The sequence below is a fragment of the Aulostomus chinensis genome, chromosome 21 (assembly GCF_037954235.1).
Source record: "Aulostomus chinensis isolate RoL2024-O1b breed Wild chromosome 21, RoL_Achi_v1.0, whole genome shotgun sequence".
Classification (NCBI taxonomy): domain Eukaryota; kingdom Metazoa; phylum Chordata; class Actinopteri; order Syngnathiformes; family Aulostomidae; genus Aulostomus; species Aulostomus chinensis.
This window is the reverse complement of record NC_141340.1, coordinates 3,640,989-3,667,454: the sequence shown is the minus strand read 5'-3', so window position 1 is coordinate 3,667,454 and position 26,466 is coordinate 3,640,989. Positions and strand designations below refer to the sequence as shown.

Below are 26,466 nucleotides of genomic sequence, written 5' to 3'. Positions count from 1 at the left end.
CATTGGTATCTCTGGAGAGCGCAAGGTTGCAGACCAATAACACCAGTTATCCGCACCTTGTCTCCAGTCCTCCCAGCAGGTCCCGGATCTCCGGCTTTTCCGTCGACTCCCTGCAAGAGGAACAGGAATTTACATTTTGAATGAGATTCCTCCCACTGGGATTCATTTTGTGTGTTTGTCAAGGGGTTTTTTGAACAGAGGGTGATTTTAACTTACATAATGTGCTACAAGGAAGGCTTGTAGGTCACAAGTGTTTATCTGAAGTGTTCATTCATACTGTGAGTGAAGCTGCCGATGTTTCAGACAGAAAAGACACATTTCCCCCAAGAGAAGCTGCAGCTACGCCATGTTCTGAAGCTCTGTTGCTGGTTTTGGCCAAAATGCCGTTAGCTCTCCTCTGTTTTTGCCCTTCTGGACTCAGACTATAGGTCATAAACATTTACAGCACACACACACATATTGATGTACCGCTTACATCAATATACAGACTCATTTAAACACACACACACACACACTCATGTATTTGCTCAATGATCAATTTTTGTGTCGCAAGCAGCAAAGAAGTGAACATGGAGGTTTTTTGTTGTTTTTTTTTTTCAAAAAAGTTGGAGGAAATACTGTCTTTTGGCCCCTGAGATTTAATGGGGCCTGGTGTTAATACCTGACCAGACCCCGAACCAGACCCCGACCAAGAACCAGAACCAGACCAAGAGTCAGAACCAGACCAAGAGCCAGACAGAGACCCAGATCCACTATACCACTCCTCAATCATCTCAATCACCTGGAAGAAGAAGCCGGGTCAGCAAGGAAGGAGTCCTGAACATTATGGAGTCACTAGGTAACGCTTAGCTCCAGGAAATGCATTCAGAAATAATATTGTCACATTATAATCAATATTTAACATCCTGAGCTGCGTCCATAACACAGAAAGCATCTTAATAATTTCACAAGTGCATTTTTTTTTGGCCACTTGGGGGCAGCAAACAACGTACGCACGCAACACCAAAACGCAACTTTTTACTCAATGCTTTGTTCTTTTTACAAGCAGTGAGGGTGCAACACTGCCATTCATCCTGAAGCTACCTTTAGAAAACAAGCCTTTAGCAACTGTTTCAGTTTTTCACGCCGGATCTTTCTGGCTGCTAAATGCTGGCCCGCGAGTCACCGACTCTCTGAAATTCGCCGCAGAACAAACAGTGCACGGTGAGATTTTTCCACTAAATTTTTTTTTTTGCCTGCTGTGGCTAAAAATAAAAAATGAGAGTGGTGCAGGGAAATAGTAAATTGGAGCCTGGCCAATTAAAGAGAAGAGCTGAAACTTGGCGTACAGCTCATCAATCAGAGACACAGTCAGGTGGTCCGACATTTCTGTCATTTGACACATTGTTTTGTAACAAAATATGGACGTTCTGTATTAACTGATGAGAACAGGAGGTACAAACACATTTTTAACTTACAGGGAGTCCAGGTTCACCCTTCTCTCCATCTCTCCCAGGAGCCCCAGGTGCTCCCGGGAAACTGTCTTGAGGTGCTTCTCCTGGGGGCCCAGGCTGTCCTGGAGGTCCAGGAGGTCCAGGTGGCCCCTGATAACACAAGTCGGTAGATCTCAGTCACAAGAGAAATACCAAATGTAAGTAAATAAGGTACGATCAAATGATTAGTAATACCAACACCAATATAAAACAGTAATGAACCTGCCCTGCCATCGATGAGAAAACTCTTTTTTTTAGTCCAATGTGGAGACAGAAGAATGCTAACGTTCCTGAAGGTCACTCACCCTGATAATCTCGGAATCATCAAAGTCATCAAATCCTGACCCCTCCTGAGGAACATTTAACAACCACCACGTTCAGCATGTTTCACATGAGGAATGAATGAATTATTTACCCCCAAACATGTGTTAAAGGAGGCATTAATCATTGATGTTAGCTAAAAGAAGGCATTAAATATTCATTTCAAACAAGTGTCTCCAGTTTTATGAGAAACTTTAACAACAAAATCTTGCTCAGCAACATACCAGGAACATAGAAGTCTTGCTAGGTCGACCTGCGGGTCCAGGAGGTCCTGGGGGTCCAGGTAGTCCAACACCAGGATCCCCCTGAGATGGACAGATATTCATATTACTGATGTTCATGGATTTACGTGATTAACAGAGGTGTGAAATGACACATCTACCATACAATCGAAACACCCAGCGAATAATGAGCCAATTCTGCAAGAGGAGAAGGAGGTCTACCTTGTCCCCTTTAGGACCAAGCTCTCCTTGAAGCCCTGGGAATCCTGGAATCCCCGTCGCTCCCTAAAAGGAAAACAATCACAGTGAAAAAAAACAGACGTCAGATGTCAGACATCTTGAGACAAGGCCCAGAGTCGCCCTCTAGTGGCCACCAGGGAGGCCTCCATCAGGAACGCTACACTCCGCTAAGATGCAGGTTCATGTGTAAACCAGTTAAATCCTGCAGCAGAAACCAAGACGACAGGTAACTGTGGACTCACTGTGGCACCGGTGTCCCCTTTGTTCCCCTATGAAGACAGAAAAACCCATGACATCATCACGTTTTAGGACAGACATGGATGGGTTGTAATAAATATCTTATTTTATAGGTGACAGCATCTCAAACTCACAGGCTGTCCATCTTTCCCCGGAGCTCCTGGTGGGCCTTGAGTTCCCTGTGGGCCTTGAGGACCCCGGGGGCCTGGCTCCCCTCTTTCACCATCTCCCGAGGCACTTCCTGGAGGGCCGGGGAGTCCTGGGGGACCTGCTGGACCCGGCTCACCTTGCTCTCCTTTCTGTCCTGCAGAAACCTGGAGGGACTGATAGTTGAGGAGAGATACAGCGAAGCTCTCCCGTACCTCAGCAATGCTAACGCTAACGCTAATGCTAATCAGTTACTTCCATTATTTCTCTCTCTAAATCTTGTCGTGGCCTACAAATGCTCCCCCACTGGTTCTTCTCTGGGGGCGGAGTCTGACTCGTAGGGAGACAGCAGGTTAGGGTTCAAGGATGGGGGAATTTCTTTACAGTCTACTTTTGCTCCAAACACTAAAGGAAGCAGTTGAAGCATTTACAACACTCCTGAGCAGCTACACAGATGGATGCAGGTCCTGGCTAGCAAGAAATGTTCTGCTCTTCAATCATGCGTCCAAGTCCCGAGGCCAACTTCTATACTTACAGCATCAGGTTTGGACGGGGTGGTGGGCTTGGACGTGGTGGTGGGCTTGGACGGGGTGGTGGGTTTGGAGGGTTTGGAGGTCACTGTCTGAGGTGGTCTGACTATGATAAAGAGATTCGGAACATCAGCCAAACAAGATCCACTGACACGACTGGAAAACTATTCAGAGTGAAAAATGGAGCTTCTGTTTAAGCAGGGGTCAGAGAGAGTGCAGCCACAGCAGGCGCGTGAGCAGCACCTGCTGGTAGAAGCAGGAACTGCAACACAGGAGGCCCGAACGTCAGCTCTTGAAGCCAAAATAAAAGAGTGTGTGACGTAGGGGGCACAAAGAGGGAGGGAGAAATTAAAGGCGTAAAGAGAAAAACTTGTTCCCTCAACAAACTTTTGCAGATGTTTGCTTAAAATCCACAGGGGACAAAAATAAGGAGCCACATTACTGCATTTTTAATTACTTCAACACAAAAAAACCAAATTCACTGCAACAACAACAAAAATATATATATATACATTTAAAAAAGTAAACTGTTACAAAGTGTGTTTGTCTAACTTCACATCAACATAAGACAGAGTCACTTCACACGAAGCTAAAGGATGAAGCTAAAGAAGCAGGAGCCGGACTACAAAGCAAGAAATCTTAAAGCGCAATTTGTGCCCATTTTATTTATTGTAGTTTCACTTATTAAAAAAATAAATCAAAATGATGTTGTTGTTGTTTTTTTTGTCTTTCTCAGAACGTTAGTTTTTACCTTTAACTACGGTTGCCTCCACCTCCAGCCCAGAAATCTCCTCTACTTCTTCATCATCATCGCCTGACGTCTCAGTGGGCGGAGCTTGGACCGGGGGGCTGTAGGTGGGGTCTGGCTCAGGTAGCAGCTGAAACATGAGGGGAAAAAAATTATACATTCGTTATCAAAGTCAGATTTATTTTTCCTGCAACAGTGCAACATTTAGATTTTGTTTAAAAAAAAAAAAAAAAAAGGAGGACAGAATTGCTGGACGAATGTGGACGAGAATGAAAAAGTACAATTCTGGCTTGTTTTTTTGCTTTTTTAATGATTTTTTCATGTCAGAGTGAAAACACATCCCAGGCTCACTGAGATGTTCTGGGATCTGTTGTTTCACTACTCGTGCAACTGAAATTCACCTCAGAGAAATTATGATGTGTCGACGTATCGACTACTGCACAAAACCACGTAGGGAGACATCACGGCCTGAGCGCTGACATGCAGCTCGGCAAGTGTTTCTTGGAACCGTCCACCCCTCCACTGCCTCCTGAACATTCTCCTGATGTCATCACATCATTTAATGCAGAGAAACGATGATGTCAGAGGTTCAGCGAACGTCCAATTATTTTTGGTTCAGAAACATTGACATATTTATTTGCTTCCTGCCAACTAGACTGCGAGCCAACATCGACAAACTGAATGCAAACGCGTGCGAATCGAGGAAAAGTCGCTGAAACGCACTGAAGGTAATAAATCATGATCTACCGCAGCAGCAGCGGCCCAGCAGTCAGCAGGTTTTTTTGGTCCAATCATTGACTCCGCCCTCCTACTTTCAAAACTTCACTAATAAGAATGATTTCAACTTTAAATGAATGAATGAGAGAATGAATGAGCGAGCCTCCAGCCCACAGCATTTTGCAGTTGATTTCTAATGAGGTTTCGTCAACAGAACATCAGGAATGCAGGAGCAGCGTGGTTCCCTCTGATGATCAAAGGTAAGCGGACACACACTGGCAAGAACGTTAGCAACATGAGTGTTTTCATGCTAGCTGTTGTGTGCTGACAGACTGGCGACCCCACCTCACACGGCCCTTTACTGGATCAGTTTGACACCCCTGTTCTACAGGGTAAGCGAGTGGATGGACAATCTACTACGTTTCCCAGCATGCACTCGTGGGCGTATTTGAGATATGATGGTTTCACGTTTTGTTACTCTGATTTCAGAAGCTCGTCATAGTGGGATGTAACTGCAAGATACGGACGGCCTCTCCAGACCCCGCCTCTTGTCCTATGTCACCCGGGGATTAGCCCCGCCCCTTCGTGACCTTCTAGGAGACGAGCAGTAGAGCAAACCGACGGATGGATAACGTCATGTTTTTTTCCAGCTTTGCCTCATCTCTGTTGCCTGCAAGAATAAGAGCTGAATTGTTTGGTCCAAGTCCAGTCCAGCTGTACTGGGCGGACACGGACAGTGTGAAGAATTGTGTGTGTGTGTGTGTGTGTGTGTGTGTGTGTGTGTGTGTGTGTGCACAGAACACACCAAGCTATACTCCCTCTCCTCCACAATCTTCTTCACTTCATCTTTTCCTTCCAGGTCATCATAAGAGTCATCACCACTTCCAAACCCTGAAGCCTGATGAGAAAATCAGGGGAGGAAAACAAAAATCATTATACGTTTGGGAACAAATGACCAACTAAGACATGAGAAAATGAGAAAACAAAAAAAAACAAAAAAACAAAGTGAGTTCTCACTGTTAAAATAGCCCAAAATGCCTGAACGCCCTCAGTTTGGTTCCCACAGATCAAGTCACGACTCTGATCATGTTTAGATGATGTAATCAGAGGTGATTAATGCTCCAGACATTTTGAAAAGGCAAGGAAAGAGGAGTGGAGTATTCAGGCAGTAAAAGTACTCCAAACCAGCACTGCAACATCAACCTTTTACAATGCAGAACTGATCAGTATTGAATGCAAAAACACAACCAAGGCAGCTGCAGCCAAAGCCACAGGGAACAGGTATTTGTTCTTGGTGTTGCTGTTTAACGAGAGTTTTTCTTTATTTTAATTATTTGGAATTGTTTTGTTTAGCCAAAAAACAGTCAAATAAACACAACCATGTCCATATGTTATCTTTAAGGTGTCCCGTTGTTCACCTTTTTGCCAGTAGATGGAGGCAGAGCTCCATTTTTTTGTGGCTTGTTGAGTGTTTTGAGGGACTAAAGGTTTTATAGTTGACCTTTGTTCCACACTTGCTCGGGTGTGTGTTCTCATTCGCACTCACATAAGGGTCGTCCTCCTCGCACTGGTCATCTGGGGCCGTGGGATCCGACTTGAGCACCAGCTGCTGGATGGAGCCCTGGAGATGGAGAGGAGGGGAGAGCCGGCGTTATCCTGCGTGGTAATTTTGTTCATTCTCGATCAGTAAATTTAATTAAAGCATGGCGTACATTTCCCACACCGCAGCATACGGCTGGCATCTCTCTCTCTGCATGTCCTTGACACACACGTGCACCGTGTCACACACGCCACAAGCAGGTGTCTGGCAGTTCTGGCAGTCTCAGAATGCGACATTTCCGCAGTGTTTTAGCTGACATCGTCATCGTCCGAACTCCTAATTGGTTGTCTGTCATCACACGAGTTTAAATCCCAAACCTCTTCATGTTCTGAGTACTGAGATACGTTTTATGCAGCTCAAGAAATGAGGCTGAAATCCTTTGCAAAGGCCAGATATTTTATCAGAAGTGATTCTTCCCACAAAAAAGGGAAATCTGTATTTTGTCTTGAGCTCACGATGAGGGTTGAGAATGCAGAGAGAACCGGGTTTATAGCTCTGCAGCTAATAGCAAGTGACGGCTAGCTGCAGATACGACAACAAAACAGCAGCAAAACTAGTTTAAAATGTCCATACGTGGAACTCTGATGAAGAAGACACAGATTTTATCTGTCGATGTGCGCGAGAGTTTGCCAGCAGTCTTTTGTTGCTGTAGCTATCGTTAGCCATCGGTCGCCATTAGCTTGAAGCTAAGTACGCCTTGCATTTCCCGCATTCTGGAGTCACAGAGACGTGATGCAGGAGGGGGGAAACATTTTGTGAGCTCATGACACCTATTTGGGATTATTTGAAAGACCGATAACACTTTTTGGGTGAAGTATCACTCTTAAGTACAAGTATGAGTGAGTACAATTGTGAACAGCCCCTTTAAAACAGTGTCAGTGGGCCTTTTGGTCTCGTTAGATCATCGATGACTTGCTCAAGGCAGCGTCAGCCAAGTTTAGTGATAGTGTGGTAAAGGGCCAGAGGAAAACACATGTTTTTAATGGAACAAAGCACTGCCCCATGAAATGTAATGCCGATGAAAGAGGGTGAGTAGGAGAGGGAGGGAGGGAAAGAGTAAGACAAGAGAAAGGACGGGTGGATATGAGGAGGCAGGGTAGCAACTAAACCAGAGACATCTGGATAAGTAAACAGGGGACGAGAAACAAACAAAATGTGTGAGGCAACGCCACATCAAAATCATCCCCAAATATATTAGTCATGCCACAAAAGCCAGAATAACAGACTCAGTTGATCAGCTTATGTAACTTTTCCATTTGTGCCAGCTGATGGAGGGAAACATTTGTTGTGTCATGCCAGCTCGCGATCACACACTTCCTTCCCTTTTAGCACCAGCGCGTGTGACATCATCTCATCAGGTGCAATAGACAGGAAGTACCTCTGCAGGACATATGAGACTATAGATGATGGGCGATAAAACCTCCATGGATCAAAAGCAGGTCAACCATCGCACCCTCACGATGAAGCGTGAACGGATGCTGGTCAAATGTCTTGTCCGTTATTTGTTTGTTTTCCAGATGAATATTAGCGAAACTGGAATATACAGTTTGATGATGTCACAAAAAACAGCTAAAATATGAAAACATCTGTCGAAATTTACAGTAAGGGTACATGAATGATGGCGACATTTATGATTGCCTTTTCTAAAGTGGGAAACACGTACGCTTAACTAACTTGTATTAGTATGTATCACGCAGTTGGAGGGTTAAGTCCTGTTCGGTCAATGTTGTGTATATTTTGCGGTTCAGGTCATTTCCAGTCAGATGTACTCAGCTTGTGTACTCGTTTGGATGAAACATTTGCATGAGACAACCTCTGGGGAAGGAGCATTGGCATCGAGGAAGACAAACTACAGATTTACATGCATCTGAAATGCTGGTGAAGAATTTAGTCTGAGTGAGTGAGAGTTCGAGGCCTCCCTTTTCTTTTCCTTGCCTCTCACACATGGACAGATGGCGTCCACGCACACACACGAACCCACTCTGACACCCACTGAGGGGTTCGTGTTCAGAGAGCGAGGAGACGAGCGGGTAAGTCAAGTGTTCTGAGCGAGGAGAGGAGCTACTGAGCGACTTCTGCTGCGTGGCTCTTGTTTCTCTCCCCGGGTTGAGATAGAGGATCTGAGACGGAGCTGCCAGCTCAAACACTAAACAGCTGGAGTCCGACAGTCATGACTGGCCCTCGTTGTCGAGGAGGAGGAGGAGGAGGAGGAGGAGGAGGAGGATGGGGGGGGTTATTGAGCGCTGCTGAGTGATGTCACTTAGACTCTTGTCTTGTAGCCAAATAAATGTTGAATGTTCTCCATACTTTAGCTCCAACAGCCTCCCAAGATTACCGCTGTAATGCAGTAAACTTTGATGCAAACTTTTTTTTATTTTTGAATTTTTCTAAAAAGCTAAATTAAATGTTGTTCTGGCACGTTTCAGCAAGCATATCTGATCAGCTCAAATAATAGTGATTGTATTTTAAATGAACTGGCACAAATTTGACTTTTAACCACTTGAAAGATCTTTTTGTTGTTTTTTTTGTGTTATTGCTCCAGTTGGCGCGCTACCAGCTGCCATTAACCAAAGTTCAACGAGCTGAAAGCATCAATCATCTGAGAACGTTCTGACGAGGCGGTGGCCATGAGGGGGCCACGTTCTGAGCTCTGAAACAGAGCGACATCGCTTCATTGTTGGACTGCAAAGAAACAAACGCTGTTTGGTGTTGTAAACACACACGTCGGAGTTGCTTTTAAAACCTAGTTTGATTTATTGTTCAGACAAACGACATGGAGCAAGAAATCCTGAACCCGGCCCCCGATTCGCCGGCTCATTGGGATTTCTTTGAAACTCCCCTCTGATTTCTCCAATAAAATCTTAATGGGAGGAAACGAAAAAAAAAAAAAAAAGACAAGAAAGTGGAACTTTCCACTGCCTTGGAAAAGAAGCATCTTGTCGTTTGTCACGTGAACTTTGAGAACAACAAATCGAAGAGGAAAATACTTGGCGGCAGGGTTCATAGTGCACGTGAAACGTGAAAGCTCTGCTTTGACTCTCCTCTTCTACGGGAGTATGGAACGAGCGCAGCGTCATGCTGGACCCTCTGTGTGATGCTATCATATAAATATTTGAGGAGAACTGGAACCCCAAACTTTGCACCCCATATGTTGTTCAATAACGTTATTTAAATTGCACAGCCGGCTCACGCTCCGCTCAGATTGAGTCATTCAGAGAGACCGATCGCTATCTTCCAATTATGTAAATCATATACTGCTTGTCATTTATGAGCTCTCGCGGGAGGCCATGCTCAAGCGCATGCAGTCATTCGTTCCATGTCCTCACTGTCTGGACAAACACTGCCAAAAAATACTATTGTGTTCAGGTCTCCGAGGTAAAATAGGCAGTCGAGCAAACGCCACGTTTGGTTCCTAGCGACAAGCAATGGAGTCAACATGTTGATAGGAACCAAACAAGTCTGGGGATGAGGAGTGCGCAGAGGTACGGACGATGCCTTTTCAGCGCAAGGCTGGCAACACCCTGGGCTCCCTCCACCAAAGGCAGATGGGATTTTGACGTTGGATTTTGCATAACTGCATAAAATCAGGTGTGTGGCAAACAAAAGTTTCATCTTCACAATACCCTCATCTCCAGCTTCCCTTTGCAAATCAAACGTCACCAGCAGGATCGAGAGCGAAGGACTCATCAAACTCGGCGTTCATCAGTGACCTAATCACGGCTTAAATTCCTCGCAGAACGAGGAATTCCTGTCCCCGCCTGGTGGCTGTAGATGTACAATTCCGACTCACCACAAACCTGGCCAGGCCTGTGCCCCCAGCGTTCCCTACAAAGATCCCTGAGCTGGCCTCGAAGGTCAGGGGCTGAGGGCTCCTGGAGAAGGCAACTCGGTGGTATTCCTCACAGTCCATGTAGAGACGCACCTGATGGTACAAGAGCAAACACACACCTTCAGTTTGTCAGAAAAAGGAAAGAGAAATAATTTTAGCATTTAGAATCTGTCCATCGCCCTGGGAAAACTGCGACGAAAATGCTGTTGAAGGGCTTTTCGACACAATTCAGTAGATTCCCTACAAAGCGGCATTTGATTCACGGTCCAGACCAACCTCAGCTCCCTGGACGGTCAAGGTGAACCGCGCCCATCTTCCTGTCAGGTCTCCCATCTTGAAGGACGCTGCTTCCTGGGTGCCACTTCCTGTTCTTGGGTCGGTGTAGTACAGTACCACCCTCTGGGATCCGTCCTCCACCTCGGACAATGCTACACCTAAGTGTACAATCTTAACAGCGGAAAAATATTGGGTTACTTAGGAAGCAAGTTCGGGCAAAAGAAAATGAGGCAACAGGCCCACCTTCTGGTAAGCGTCTGTGATAGCGAAGAGCACTCCGCCGCGTCGTGTGGTGGGTTTAGCTGTGACGGTGATGGCAAAGTCATAGTGGAACGGATCAGGGATGAACGACTTTGTGAGGCGGCCGACGTTGGCGTCAGGGCCGAAGCTGTAAGCAGGGTAACCCTCGAAGCCAGTGACGAAGGACACTGAGGGGGGTAAGGGGACACCGATCAACTCTGTCAGGTCCAAAGCTCCTTGAGAACCTCGTTCTGAGGAGGGACAGAAGTTGGTGTTAGAGAAACAAACACAGATTTTCTAATAAAGTTCATCAGAAGGCACAGCAGACCTGCTGACACTAAGAACAATAAACTGACACGGTAAACCATCAGGTCTTTGAGTTCCACAGACGCTGAAGAAATAAACCAATTACTAAAGAACACAAACCCCAAAATCCTTACAATATTTTTTAAATATGTTCATTCTGGTTTCAGCTGCAGCATGAAGCCACCCGGCTCTGGATCCTTTTCAAGAAAACCGGGGAGGTTCCATCACTGCTTCGGTCCTTAAACGTGTCACATACACTCTCATAAACTGCCTACAATACATCTGTGGTCATACTTCCCACAATGCACTTTCAGCAACATGTCTTTATTTCTCATCCTCTCCTCCAGTGTCACACACCTGATTCTCCTTAGGAACCCTGAAACAATCGTCTGTTCTTTTAGGGCCAACGGGGCTGGCAGAGGCTGGACATCTGGAAGGTATTAGGCTAGACTAATATACACGTGCCGCGCAACAGCAGCTCCTGTAAATTAGGCTTACCATGAAGCCCTACCGTGTGCACATGCGCAGAAGCGCCAGGAAGACAACGAGAGGAAACTGGGCTTGAGGAGACGATGCGGGTGTATATTCCACGGGTGCAGCGTGTGTGGTCAGTAATGCATCCCACAGGCGCACGCCTTCCCCATCTATTAATTGGACTGGAATGCCTGGCGATTAAAAACAACACACCGTTCGACTCCATCAGCATCACCGCCGCAGCTGAGCGGCTCAGGCCTGCTTCTGCAGAAACACTCAGAACAAGTTGGATGGTGTTACGGTTATGTTTTCGGTCATTTTGGGTGTTACAGCCATGGTTTGAGAGCCATCCTCCTCCCTACGAGGTGTTGCATTGACAGCCAGCTAAATAAGAAATAAATGACTGCTGTAAATCTCCCTTTTTGGCAGGTAAATGGTCGCAGGGCCTGTTTGGAAAGGTCCTATATCATGACTAGAGTGCAGTCAGAGCAAACATCCTCCCACCAAGGAGGCTACAGGGATCATTAAAATCTGTTCACACATTTTCTTCCCTGCTGCCAAAGATACAGTAAGACTTCCAGGTAGCGATCCAGAACATGAGCCATAGATACCATCTCCAGGAGCTTAATATTTATCCTTCTAATCATAATTCACCGTCTAAATCAATTTGATCAAAATACGCTAAAATACTTCAAGAGCTATCGGCCTTGATATCAAAAACAGGTCGTCTGTATCACGGACCTCAAGGAATTTGATGGAATTCTGTCAGTGACGTGTCAATGTTCGCCTGCCACACAACCCCAGTACGAGAACCTGAGAACTTGAGCAGAAACACTCCAGTACTCTCACTCACGCAATGATTTGCCTGAAATACTTTTTCTTTCCGTCAAATGTGATCAAAATCTGTCCAGTTTTTTTTTTTTTAACTATCCTGCAAACACACACACCAATGATCATGTTACCTCCTTGGGAGAGACATTTCTGCTTTGTGACATTTGTAAGATTGGAGACATAAAATAAAAGCTGTGAAAATACGGCGTGTGTGTGTGTGTCCCCCCCCCCCCCCCCCCGAAATAAAACCAAAAGCGTCCCCACTGACCGGCCCCTCGCTGATGGCCTCGTCCCAGGAAGACCACTGAGAGTGTGAAAGTGAGACTATGAAGACATGCTGCTGGAAACAGGCCACAATAAGCTCATTAATTCCAGCTGCAGAGTATCTGAAGAAGTCACAGAGAGGCGGACAGATTCAGGTTTTGGACACTTCAGTGACATAAGATGTGAAATTTCCGCAACCCCCCCCCCCCCCCCCCCCAAAAAGGATAAAGTGACACACCCTAAGATTACGTGGCGACACCACAGAAACAACGTCAGTGGGAGGACGTGACGCTCCGTCGTTGTGGTGGCTACGCTAACTCTGGGGTGCTGGTTGGGACTCTGCAGCTGACGCGCACACTCTTTGACCTCTCTGATTCCACTCGGGCGATTTCCTGCGAACTCCTCTGTGTGGTCAACGGGAGACTCTTGCCATCAACTCAGGCTGCGTCTTCTCGTCGTCTCCCCCTGACAGTCATATCGCCAAACGTTCTCCGACTGGAGACCTAACAGCTGGTTGGGTCGCCACGGAAACAAAGACACGCTCCAGTTCCGGTGATGCAGCAGGAACACACGTCTGTCCTCCTGCGCCATGCATCTTTGTGAGCATCCCCCGATGTATGGCTGTGCTCCTGCTACATTTCCACCGTGCTTGGCTGATTACGACGTATAATGACAACACACTAGCATGTGAAGCAGAAGTAGCTTCAGCTGTGCGAGGCGGCTGAGTAATTCAGGGCGTGACTTGCTGACTGCGGCTCTTGGCCGAGCCCCATCGACACCTGGACTGCACAGATGCGGAGCGTGAACTCTAGCTGGTGTTTACAGTCATAACTTCAAGGTGAACGAGGTTCAATATGCTGCCATCTCATTATGTCAGTCTGGCACCAGAGAGGTGAACTCCCTTTCCATGAGAAGACGCCGTTGTCTCGGACTGCTGGCTGCAAACCGTCTTTCATGGCAAGCACAGAAGAAATCAGAACCCTGTTTCACCTTATTTTAAGGTTTTGTGAGGTCAAATCACCCTAAATATGAAATGTTTTTAGATGGGTTGGTTATGCTTAATGAAACCAGGTGATAAGGAGTAAAATCGTACCAGGGCAGTAACCGTATACCATAAAAGTACATTATTCCCATGTGGGAATGCACTAAGTGTCAACAGTATCTTGTGTTTGCATGCCTGGTCTCAGTCCAAACACCTCAGTCTCCACCGGGACGGTTTCCTAAATGGGTCACTGTGTTTCCTCTGACTGCAACAGTGTGACGAAGTGCTTTAGCAAATCCAGGCTGTTGTGAAAGATAGAAAAAGGAGCACTCCTCCGATTTCAGGACTTGAAGTAGAAGGAAGTAGCATCTCAGCTGTCATTCACGGGCCTCCTTCGTTAAAGAGACCGACCTGAACAGGAAGCATGAAGGATGAAGGACGCCTAGACTGTTTCGAGTGTTTACATGATGCTCTACTGTCAGCATTTCACTCGAAAATTAGAGAAAGAGCCCGTCAGTTTCAGAGCGATGTCCTTACAGACGACCGACGCATAGTTTAAAATAGGAAAATGACTAAATTAAACGCCTCCGAACAAAGAAACAAACTGATAAAATGCAGATTAAAGAAAGAAAAGAGTTGTGGGGAAAACAGCGCCTCTATACTGACATGATCTGTTGACACTGGGAGGAAGACACGCGGCAGCAGATGCAAGTAAAGAGGTGATAGATCAGTCTCACTGATTTGAAAACTGCAGGTTGGGCGCCTGTCGTGTTGGTAAGCAGTGGCTGTGGGAGCGGCTGAACTGCTGCTGCAGGACTACTAGCAGTGTCCTCAGTGTTCATTCACACTGTCCCACCACCTTGGAGGAAAAACAAATCACGTGACCACGCGTGATTATGAAATGTGCAGGAAAAAATTAGAAATCTGTGTCAAAACGTACTGTAAACATCTCAAGAAAGACAGCAGAAATAGTAGAAGCAGGCCACTCATCCTCTTTCATGCGGGTTTTTGTGAAGGACATTTTCAAGACTTTTCAAAAGGTTTTTTTTATGTCGTTATTTTTCAAAAACCTTCCCAGGTTTTCTTTGACCGTGTTAACCCAGCGTGTCCCAGCAGGGTCAGTCTGTCGCGGGCCTTAAAAAAACGAACAGACATGCTTTTAACAAGGATCGGCTAGAAGGACGCCGGACAGGTAGAATGTTGCCGGCTGGAGTCACTCGGCTCTTAATCTGCCAGATCTAATGGACAAAGTGGAATATAATCAAAAGTCAATCATTTCTAAATCTACAGACGCTGAGATGCTGCTCACCTGTGTGAAATGGGTTCCTGATATATTTGCATTGACGTCAAACTGACAAAGAGGCACATTTGTTCATGGAAAGTGTTGAAAGAAAGTGTAATATCTCACCGATGAAGTGTTTTGAATCAGAATAGACTCGGATGACTGACAGAGCGACGCTGATGTCATCTGAGACACCTCCCTCACGTAGCCCCCGAGATGCTGCTTCTCGCCAGGCGACTGACAGATATTTCATCTCTGAGTGTCCCTGAATGCACCGGCGGGGAAAACGCCTGCTAACAATTGCATGCCGTGCGAGAACATGGATGCAGCATACAGGTCTGACTGCGGGAATGCCTGCGTTCTTAAAAGCGCCAGCAGAGGGCGACGTCACTGGCTGAAAGCCGGCTTTTGGAAGTCTGTTGGAAAATGAGCAGACTTGATTTAGTTCCTCTTGAGTTTACAACATCAGACAGTTTTAATTTAGAGGAAAACAATTCTTTGCTGTACTGTGGTTTTATGGCCTTACGATTCTCTAGATCACGACGTCTCCAATTTGTGCGATGGCAGATAATTTAACAACCCGACTCTGTTCCGTTACACGGCCAGAGGTTTTAATTGTCATGTGGTTTCTCCAACAAGAACACAAGACACCTAAAGCTTTTATTCAAAAGCCACATCGCCCAACACGTTCCAGCTGTACTTGGATCACACACGGCTGTGGGTGAGTGAGCTCAGGCTCAAGGCCTTCATCTTAGCGCAAAGCTGGAGCGTTAACATTGAGCCGAGGTGCCAAAAGTCACCCTTTTTTTTTTCCTGAAATGTACGAACATCCAACATCTTACATTTCATTTTGATGTGAAGGAAGATTCTCTCGGTGATACCAGTAAATTAAATTCTTTCCTCTTTTTGTGCACGGTGTATTTTGTGCCAAGTACAGCAGGATATCTTTTCATGATGAGGTGGCGTGGAGGGGAGCCGCACTTTCTCTATAGGTATGTGACTGTAATGGATCCTGAGAATGCGATAGCTGCTGCAGGAATGTGGCTGTCATACATACATCCAGGGACAGGGTAGCACCTGTATATAAGGAATGTGATGCTCCGATCTAAATCTGAGTCCTGTGGGATAGAAAGTGGAGTGGAACGGACGCACGCAGAATTGCTGATTCTGTTCTGGACCCTGTTGGGTCTCTGCTGCTGCTCTCCCTGCCTGTAGCTCCCGTGTGTGCCCCTGCAAAGGCAGGGGGGGCAGACAAGAGCCATACCTCCCAATCCTACTGATGGCAATCACACTGAATTGTCTTCTTGAAGAAAGTGGCCCTGGCGGAGCTTTTTCCTTTCTGCATTTGCAACACGGACCGATGCTATAGCAGCACCGAGGGTCGCTCCGAGGTCAAATACAATTTTAAAATAATTACAAATCGCGTCTTTTTGCCAATCTTGTTACAGTTCACTTAATTTTGGATGCAGTTGTCATTCGGCGTTGGTGTGCTTCAGCCACCTGCAGGGACAGTCGCAGGTCTCTGTTCTAGAAGACATAAATCATGGAAACATCCTCCACAAACAACAACATGCGATCCATTCTTCCATCCGTGTTCTGAAGGCTTCATCGCGCACCAACAACTTGAAGCACTTGCGTAACTGGAACATGTATTTTTGGAACCAAAGGTCCCGTCTCACGCAAGATTTTATAACATTTTCCTGTCCAGAAGGGGAGACAACGTAGATAGAAGACGAGACACTCAGCCTGAATGATGCAGTAAGAGTTCACTCTGACTGAGGAGCCTCGAGGGGGCGGGGGCGGCCACACTTGACCAGATCACTCGCCGGGATCCGTCCCAGGGAGTCTGCCTGATCTCCCGAGCCCTTTTTGTCAACTGAGACATAAACACACGCGAGAAATGATCAAAACCACACGCGAGGCAGGATCTTTTGCTCGTGGCAGAAGCTCGACGTCGATGGATCCAACTATTTTAGCCAATTGATATTTGGAATGACTCGTGTCTTTGAACCGTTCACACGAGAAGCTCCGGCGCCAAAATGTATCACACGACTTTGCTTCTGATTTAGTTTTTTTTTTTCTTTTTCCCTTTTGTCTGCTCCAAAATCCACCAGAGGGCGAAAAATTAAGGATCCACTCGGGTGGTGTAAATTCATGTGTAATAGAAGACCAACAATGCTTGTCTGCTTCAATCCAGAACAGTTTTTAGTTGCCCCCCTTTGACCTCTGTAAAAGCCTTCAACGCAAATCTAGGATCAAAAAGTCTGTCGTTCCATTAACAGGAACATTTTCCACTATAAAGCTGATTGAAACCACTGTAACAGGACAACACAGCTGATTGTCCCATAAAAAGGAAACAGCTCTTCAAATTCCAACTGCTTGTGAGATGAACCAGATGGTTTACAGGAACCTGAATCTCAAATCTCCCCATCCTCGCCCCTGGAGGAGAACCCAGCATATTTGCACAGATATTTTAATTTAGATTTGATTAAATGTTTGTATCTCAACAAATTCCATCTGCTTATCAGGGTGTTAAAAAAACATGTGGGCTACTTTGTGAAACCAATCATGCTGCACCAGACGATCCATGAGGGGATTGGCTGACTTCCTACTTAAACTTTGTGAGATCATAACATTTGGTAATTATTAAAATGTGCTAATTAATCTTTAAACAATTGCCACAAGAGGATGTTTCTGTTGCAAGCTACATTTGTCCTAATCAGATCAACATGGTTCGACAGACGAGCTGAGAGAAGGAACCGCGGCGACATGCAAACGTCACTGGCTGAAGAAAAACAAATCCCTCCTTCATTCATTTGCTGGTACTAACAGCATCCGAATTCAATCTGCAGGGCTTCATATCAGTATTCCGTGACACACACATGCACTTGGCTCATACATGCTGCTCTGCATAGAGCTGGCGCCAAATCGGACTCAGGCTCAAACTCTGTCCATGTCCCTAGTTAACCCCCGTAGAACTTTGGTCTCGCTGAGAGGAAAAAAGGCTATTTTAGCATTCTGATTAGTCAGGCAAAATATTTATTCCCAGCATGGAAAATTTGATTTTCATGTAAGAAAAACAAGATGAAATATTCAAATGTTTCCCTTAAATATCCACAGAAGCCCAACTGGTATAAACGAGAGGGCAAGTGGAGACTGCGTACTTCCGCAGAAACAAACAACAACCCCAAAAAAAGAAGTTAATTTTTGCCATTTGGATGGATCTGCCCCAAAATTTGAAGGATTCTTCCTTGGCCCACACTCCACCCTTCCACCAAGTCCGATGACAACCCTATTTTTATATAACACAGCAAAGAGACAAAGACAAAGGAGTTGCAGAGACTTCAGAGGGTGCACCTCCGCCAAGGCACACTCAGCCAAACCCACAATTTCAAAAATTACATTTCTTGCTTTGTTGAACATGTCTCCTCCAAAATTTAAAGGATTCTTCCCTTCGCCCGTGCTGCACCCGCCGCCATGTTTTTGGGAGAATTGGCCTCATAGTTTTTGCCCAACCCTGCAAATCGAAGCCCTGCAGGTCCTCGGCCAGTGGAGTATTTAGTGGAACCCCCAGGGAGATGAAGACCAGCCCTCAGGTCAACGCTGGCTGATCTGCATGGATCCTAAAGCTAGAATATTCACCGATGTGCACCGTAAATAAATAAATAAATGAGAAATAAGCCAAACCCCCCCCCCCCCCCCAAAAAAAAACAACTGCCAGGTTTAACAATGTCAAACAGATGTGCCCCAAAATTTAATGGGTTCTTCCTTGGCCCATACTACGCCCATCTAACTTGTTTGATGAAAATTGGCTTCGTAGTTTTTGCGTAATCGTGCTGACAGTCAAACAAACTGCACCGTGGTGGAGGTAGTAATAATACATGATCCAGCAGGGACGTCATTATAAGTTGGAAGGAGAGCTAAAGATTGATCAGCTTGGCTGGTCTCACAGCACCACCCGACCTCCCTCTCCCTCTCACACTTCTCTTGACTCTCTCAAACTCCTTTCACTTGATTCAGTTCGTCAGATGCTGCCTTAAGTGGAAACACCACACTGCAGTTGCGGCCCAAACAGACACACCTCTTTGGGGCTGCATACACTTGTTCAACAACAACAACACAATGCGCCAGTTTCTCCTCCAAGAAATGACTCGCTGTACCCACCGCGGCAATATGAGCTAGTGCACCCCGTCTCATCTTTATTGATGCCAGCTGCAGCAGTGAAACCACCAAGCAAGACTCCCAGATGTGAAGAGATGGGATTTATTATTGCAGAGACTTTGTGCCTCGTCAGTAAGTAGGATTTTGTACCAGTACGGTGACCTGGATCGCAGTTCTGACAAGGCTCTGTTTGATTCATCGGGCCCTGACCTCCAAAACCCACTGGGGCTGAATCTCTTGGGATGAGAACACACACAAGGGCTTGTCTAGTTGTTTCAGGTGAAGCTGCACCAAGTGGCTGAGATCGCCAGTGCCGAATATCTGGGCCAAATCGCACCTGACTGGCCTGCAAGCTGGCGATAGGGACATCCCCCAGGCCAACCCATGACAAACCTCCCTCTCCCCCCTCATAAAAAAACCTGTGTTGTGAGACTCCACTCACATCTGAAGGAGACCCAAGAGAACAATGTTTTAGAAGTCTGTGTTCAGTTCTCAGTACTTTTGTAGCTTCAGGGTTTGCAGTTTTGTTTCTCTCCTGTGTCCCTACTTGTGTCTGCTTTACTGTTTCATGTTTGCTTCCAGCTGAACAGGAGTGGCGCTAAGTCACCGCTGATGAAAACCCGGCGTTTCTTGATTTTGCTGCGTTAGAAAAGTAACGGGGTTTTTGTTTTTTTTAATTGTCAAAAACCAAATGCAGTCCCTGCAGCATAAGATGCATCACTGCACATGAAGTCCATCGATGCATAGAGGAGAGCTTGAAGGTTTTGTCTGCTATAGGAAGTAAAACCATCGCACCGTTCAGCTCTCATTTCTCCATCACTTGATGAAGGGTTGACAAAAAATAAAGCAAATCCTTCGAGGCGCGCAAGAGATATTTAAAATCGTGTAAATATCAATAACGGTTCTTGAGTTATAGTGCAGTAATGGCTGCAAAAATACTGCATCTCCAAATCCTTTGATACGCCGATGTCTACTTCAAGTCCTGCAATAACTACTGCAGTATAGAGGCAGTACAGAGCGAGTAGAACTGATATCCAAAGCAAACTGCCGTGCTGAGCTACAGGGGATCATTATTAGGGGATCATTAGGAACCGAGTCGGGTTCTTATGTCTGGTGGTTGGTGACGGTGGATTCATCATTTTGAGAGTCCAACTTTCTCTGGATAGAGTTCTTTGTGTTTTGCGCTTCAAGTTTCAGCTCGTCCCTTTTCACACGCCAGCAGGATTTTCTTCCAGCAGCCAAACTCTGCACTTTGCAGTTTTATTGGTGGAAGTGCGACCGATGTAGATCAAATTAGAGGCAGCATCAATCTTCATCGCCAGATTCAGGTTGCGTGAGTGTTATTCCATGAAACGTCTCGCTTAATGCAGTTTTGAAAGCTCTCTCTTTCCACAGCTTCTCTCACACTGAGCTACACACTCATGCGCACACAACGAGGGCCTTCTGTGTGACAGGTAAAGTGAGGTCTGGAAGCGGGTAAAAAGGGGCTACGTGGAAAGCGGAGCGCATTCTTGCGTTTCATCCAACATTCATTTCAGGGAGCAGGCGGAGCAGCTTCTTCTTGGTCGGTGGTCTTACAGACTAGTGTCCACTTAATGTATGATAAAATATACGGTGGAACGCTCTCAATGAAACACACAGATTTCTGGGTCAACATTTCTTTGATGATCTTGCTCTTCTGCACTGGGAAAGAGTTGCAGTCTTGCACAAATGGAAAGAGTTTCTTGGATTATGCAAACCTCGGTTAAATGGTCTGTGTGGGTTTGAATTTGAACCACATTTTAATTGAGTTCATCGAGGAGATATATTTTTATGCGAGGGATCAGTGTGGAGCTCTTGGACGTGCCGTTGGTCGCGTTTCAGATCAGGATCGGCAGATTCTGACGGTGCGACGTTCACATAGTGTAGCTACGTAGCCTCCTTAGCTCTGTGCAAGCTCTCTAGTTGTGTATCCAGGTTTATACCCTACGCCGCTCCTGCTTGTAGACCTGATCATGTCTTGTGTGGGGGTGGGGTGGACGTCCGCTGTGAGCGACTGCCTGATGCATCGGTGCAGCTCAGAGGCAGCGCTGCTGTAGGTTTCACAAGTGATTAAAAAGGTCTCAGGATGACCGGAGCAGAAGGGAGGGAGGCATTTAATGGCTTCCGAGTGACAACAGTGCAGTTGTAGCATCCAGTGGGAGAGGGGTCGCGGCGGGTCAGAGTGGAACAAGCTTGTAACGGCGTGAATTATGGCCATGAAATCCCCCCCCCCATCTTTTTCTGAACATGGTGGGCTGAGGCTCCCAGTGTCCTCAGTAGTGCACGCTGGAGGATTCCGTGTTTTGAATAACCCATGAATAATAACCTGCTGTTCCTTTCATGTGGTTGCACTCAATCATTTCTTATGACTGAGATGCTAAATGGAGCAAGAGAAGGGGAAAGTCAAAGTTCAGGGAATCTGGTGGCTCAATGATGTTGGAATTCAAGTAGTTCCCAGTAGACTGAACATTGTTTTGGTGGGACCAGGGATTCCAAGCGTGTGGGTGCGCTCATAAAAGCCATACTTGGACAGGAGCAGGGGTCACTGATACGGCTCTTTTTTTCCCTTCTTCTTCTTCTTCTGGGCCCGTACAAGTTGGCAGGTTGAATGCAGCAGGGAGCCAAAGGCCAGATTGTTTAGCCAGTCATGACAGCAAAGCCAAGTGTGTTTCAGACTGTCTCAGACACACACACACACACACACACACACACACACACACACACACACACACACACACACACACACACACACAGCTGCCAGTTCCCTGCTAAAATTCTTATCGTCCATCTCAATATGGGGCACTGACTTGGCAGCGCCTGCAGCTGAACAGTGTCACCTTTGTAAAGTGGAATATTCAAGGTGTTTGAGCAGAATATCAGAGTTCCGTGCAGGTTTTGAAGCTTCGTATTTTTACTGTTTGAAAACATACAGGAAATCTCAGACTGCATGACTCAGGTAAACAAACACGCGCAGCACCGTATTGGAGTCGTGTTTGCATATTCTGCTTTTCAGAATACAGAGGTTTAATGTTCTCCTAAAAACTTCATCCCAAAGTCTGCGTTTGCTTATTCAAGACAACCACAAAATACACGAGAAAGCCGTCAAAAGTTGGACTGAGATTTCATAAAGATTAAAGAGGGATGCTGGTGTTGATTTTGACGTAACAAAATCTTATCACAATATTATAAATGACACAAGAGGACCTAATACAACAGAACGTGGTTCTCCGAGAGCCTCGGTCCCCCACCAGATGCTGCAGAGCTCGGGGGGAGGGATTCTAAAAGTCTCTGAAAAGAACTTTTAGTGACTAAACACATGACTTGTGTTTGAAATTTGAAATGAACGTTCAAAATGATGCGAAAAAAGGAAATGCAAATGAGGCACAAGCAATAAATGGAGCGAGGTTTTGAAGAATTAGGCAGGTTCGAGTCCGAGTTGTGTGTGAAGGATCGCTAGAACCGCTCACTGGAACCACCGGCGCTGATCCGCCTTTTTTGTCGGCATTACACGGGTTTTTGTTGCTCTTGTGAACGGGCAAAATGTCATTTTTCCACCAAAATTACAAAATCTGAGTGCAGAAGTGTCGAGAGGAACATAAAAAACTCTGTGAGCCAACGAGCACTTGAGAAATCATTGTTCCTCTTCACCTCTGATTACACTTTTGGATCTGTTACAACAGCGAGTCCCACATTTCCTTGTCTTTGCCTCCAAGTTAATCCCAGCGGCTCCGGTCGGGTGGTCAACGAGGACGTCCACAGGGGGTCAGATGTCACGCGGCTAAACGTAAACGGCACGTCGCTCCAGTTTACCCCCCAGCTGGGTTTGACCAAAAAAAAAAGAAAAAGAAAAAAAAAGTCTGTTTTTGGCAGCTTGCCTCCACAATGTCCACCCTTCAGTCCTGAGCTGCAGGGGGAGGAGGTCTTCAAGCTACGTCTCCTTCCGTCTGTCCTTCAAAAGGTGGAAAGATGATGGATTAGCTTGTTACTCGAACTCTGACTAAAGAGTGAGAGGAAAGGAGGAGGACAGACGTGTAGAATGAAAGGAGCAATCAACATGTAGCAGCCCTCTCAATAATCAGGAGCTTTTAACATCGCTGCGGTCTTTCATGGCCCCGCCAGAGGGTGAAGAAGCAGAAGAAGTATTGGAAACCTTGCTGGACAGGGAAACTCAAGTGTAGCAAATGCGCTACGGTGCGGCTGAAGCACCTAAACTGTGACCTTTTAACCCGCATCTGTATCGGCTCTCCTGCCCCTGAAGCAATCCGCTATGATCCGCTTTACGTCGTTCTCGCGGGTGAGTGCCAAAGCGTTGGAGTCAGGCGAAAGTTTGGCGTGTTTGTATTCATCACATCAGAGATACTCGTGTAGCTTATCCAAACTGTTCATTCAGAGGGGCGAGCGAGAGGAAAAGGGGGGTCTGAGTGATACCATCTGCTCTGGCTCCGCCGCGCGACTTGTTCCCTGAGGTTTGACGAGTGGGCTGATGGCCAATCCACTCCCAGCCCGGCCCACTCACTGACTCGGGTGTAGCGACTTCCACGGCGCCGGTTTGATCGTCAGCGTTACGAGAGTCTTCATCAACGTGGCTGACCTACATCTGAATAACCCGGCTGACCCCGGAGCCGTGTGCTGACACGGCAACGTTAAATATGTTTTCAAGGGTCATGAAATATGTCTTGAAGTGCTTTTCCTTGAGCTGGCGAACATGGAGGAGTACAGTGGCCCCAAGAGGTCAAAAGACTCGACAGAAGATCATCACTTTAACAACACGTGTGCAGCATTTGGGAAATGAAAATTCCATCACATGATGACGGAAGTGTTTCCAGAGGGGCACTTGGAAGTGATGAGCACATCTGGATACACTTGTGTTTTATTTTTGTTTGTATTTTCAGCAGTCGCGATACTCCAATCATTCCCCAAAACAGAAAAACTAAAACAAACAAACAAACAAGTGTATCCAGACATGCTCATCACTGCCCAGGGCCACGTGGAGAAAGTTCCGCTGACGTGTGTTGAAATTTGTGAGGGTGTTTTCATCTTTTCCTCATATTTCTTCTGCTGAACTCTCAGGGCCACCTTAGACAAGCGGCGAAGCACCAGAAAAATTCTCTTTTGGACAAAAGTGAGAGAAAGATGTTTCACCTCTTGCTAATAAAAGAACTGAAACGATCGTTTGTTTTGGATGACCATGAATGGGTGTAATGTTTGGACGTCAACACAACCGGTTCTACTTCAAGGCCGGGTTATTCATACTTCTAATGGTCAAAAAGGGGATAATCTGATTTATTCTAATGTAATATTTGAAATGTATGAATGTAATCCCCTCACTGTTACACAAACGGGAGCCCTGCAATTAATTAAAAATAACCAGGAGTGTCAGGAGCTTTCCCAGTGCTCAGCAGACCACAGCCTGATGTTAGCGGTTAGCTCGCCAAACTCAGCATCTCAAATTGATGATGTTGATAAAAGTAATCATTGATTGTCTTAATATTCTTTTTTATAATGTCATCATATTTTATATTAATGCTCTCCTTTCTTATAAAAAAAAAAAAAAATTCTCTTGCAAAAAGACGGCTCACACTTGGAAGCGTTCACGGCCCACAGCCGGGCCCCGGCCCTGTGGTTGAGAAGCACTAATTCTCACTGGAATAACTTTGGTTGCACACCTGTTTCTCCGAACTGTCCTCGCATTTTTGTGCTCCATTATCAGATTATTTTTTTTGTATTTCTAATCAACACGACTTTTTACTCTCCACACGAACATTTCAAGGAAAAGTTCTCCAGCACAAAGGAGGTTTTATATTTTTCTGGCAGCAGCTTTCGGAGCAGAGGAAGGAACACGTCTGCTATTCCTGCCCAGGTGGACGGTTCTCGAGCGTTTCTCTCTGTAAGTGCACTGTTCTTACCCTGCTCGTCTGCCAAGTGATCTCTTGACCACTGCAATTACTCCGTGTTACCAAATATGTTGCCAAAATGGTGGCGACTACCGGTGCAAGCAAAATATTGCGCAAACCACACAACAGCCTTCCTGCATCCCAACTGTCTCAACACGCGTCGCTCCATTAGCTGCTAAATGAAGTCAGAGAGCAGCGCTGGTTCACTCTGGAGAGGAAATGACCCCGATCCTTGACCCCACTGTCCTTCAACAACTCGGAACACTTAGCACTTGTTAGCATCATTTGTCAGGTCAAAAGCAGGTCAAGCTCATTGTTATTTTAATTTGGAATTCTTCCCGTCCCAGGAGTTTGGACTGTTGTGGCCAAAACAAAGGCCGAGCCTTTTATGGGACGCCCCTGGAGCAGGTGTTAGTTGTTTAGAGAGAGGCTGGAGAGCAGCGCTGGGTCGGTTTGTATTTACGTGTCGGGACAAACACACTACAGTACCTCGGTCTGACCTTCAGGATGTAGACGGTGACTTGTGTATTGCACTTGGCCTGCTATTGACTTTTGAGAGCACATAGATTTGAGGACCTAAAGAGAGATAAAGAAACTAAACAAAAGGAAGAAGTACTGGAGCTGAAAAAACATAAAAAACTGGTGACGCAATTCAATCGGTGGAGATTCATCAGACGCTACAAACAAACACTGCAGAGAGCGTCGTCTGCATCCACGTCCAACCCCTCGCTGTCTCGCCACTGCCTTGACTGTCTGTCTCACCGTACCGACTGATTAAAGGGGCATCAGTTCTCCGGAGTACCAAAGAAGTCCCGTCGGTAAAAGTACGGCGTTGCTTCTCAACCCTGGAGGAAGAGGCGGTGCCTAACTGTCATCCCGCATCCTCGTCTCGTCTCTGGTCTCGAAATGAAGAAAGTAGAAGATGGAGAAGCTGAAAGCGCCTCGGTTGAAAACACAGATAGCAAAGACGCCGAGCGCGGCCATGTGCTCTTAGCTACGATCCCAACAGTGCAATCACTTATCATGAGCACTGGAACGCTCCGAGCTCTTTGGGGCCTCAAAGTCTGAGACGTCTCTGCTCCATCTGTGCTGACGCTGGAAAACTCTCACCCTGTTCTTTTTACAGTCAAGGTTAGCAACATCCAGCACTGTTTTATGGGCCATTTCTCCCTGTGTGTCCATCCATAGAATCCCACAGATGTCAACTGACGTTTCTCCATAATGTCATCGTGCCAGTGGAGGAACGCCTCCGTCTTGAGCTGGATGAGAGGTTTTGAGCCAGTGGGTTTTTTTTTTTTTGGTCCATCGGATCAAAGAACTGGAGGGGAAAGAGTTGAGAGCGAGGAAGACTTCCCCTCAACTGGGACACATTTAACAGATCAAACCAAGTAAAAGATTTAAACCTTTTTTTTCTCGCTTTTAATGAACATACTGAGAAGGAACGATGCCTACTTTGGCGAGGACAGGTGACAAGGGTGCAGAGGGAGGTTTGGCGCTGTACTCCGTCCTCCCCGCTTCCACGCAAACTTCTGCCCAGCTGCTACTGACTTGGCTAACGTTCAGCTGATCAAGTTAGCGTTTAATACTGTGTTTGTGCTGATTTAACGTGAAGCAGATTGAGACTGGAGGGAAGCATGGCTGCATCAGGAGGACCTGGACTCTGTTCTGGTCAC

General features: G+C 46.2%; 1 protein-coding gene across 1 annotated transcript in view; it reads right to left on the bottom strand.

Annotated features, from left to right (window-relative positions):
• Window positions 1-26,466, bottom strand: part of LOC147241369 (uncharacterized) — a 52,271-nt gene that overhangs the window by 9,914 nt on the left and 15,891 nt on the right. The window contains exons 3-16 of the mRNA XM_086191647.1: window positions 10,582-10,829; window positions 10,339-10,509; window positions 10,024-10,155; window positions 6,180-6,254; window positions 5,439-5,531; window positions 3,920-4,046; window positions 3,174-3,274; window positions 2,626-2,814; window positions 2,497-2,523; window positions 2,237-2,299; window positions 2,018-2,098; window positions 1,778-1,822; window positions 1,458-1,583; window positions 57-110 (exon numbers count right to left, since the gene is read on the bottom strand). Of these exons, the coding sequence (XP_086047773.1) occupies window positions 57-110; window positions 1,458-1,583; window positions 1,778-1,822; window positions 2,018-2,098; window positions 2,237-2,299; window positions 2,497-2,523; window positions 2,626-2,814; window positions 3,174-3,274; window positions 3,920-4,046; window positions 5,439-5,531; window positions 6,180-6,254; window positions 10,024-10,155; window positions 10,339-10,509; window positions 10,582-10,829 (1,532 nt within the window). The remainder of the gene's footprint in view (window positions 1-56; window positions 111-1,457; window positions 1,584-1,777; window positions 1,823-2,017; window positions 2,099-2,236; window positions 2,300-2,496; window positions 2,524-2,625; window positions 2,815-3,173; window positions 3,275-3,919; window positions 4,047-5,438; window positions 5,532-6,179; window positions 6,255-10,023; window positions 10,156-10,338; window positions 10,510-10,581; window positions 10,830-26,466) is intronic.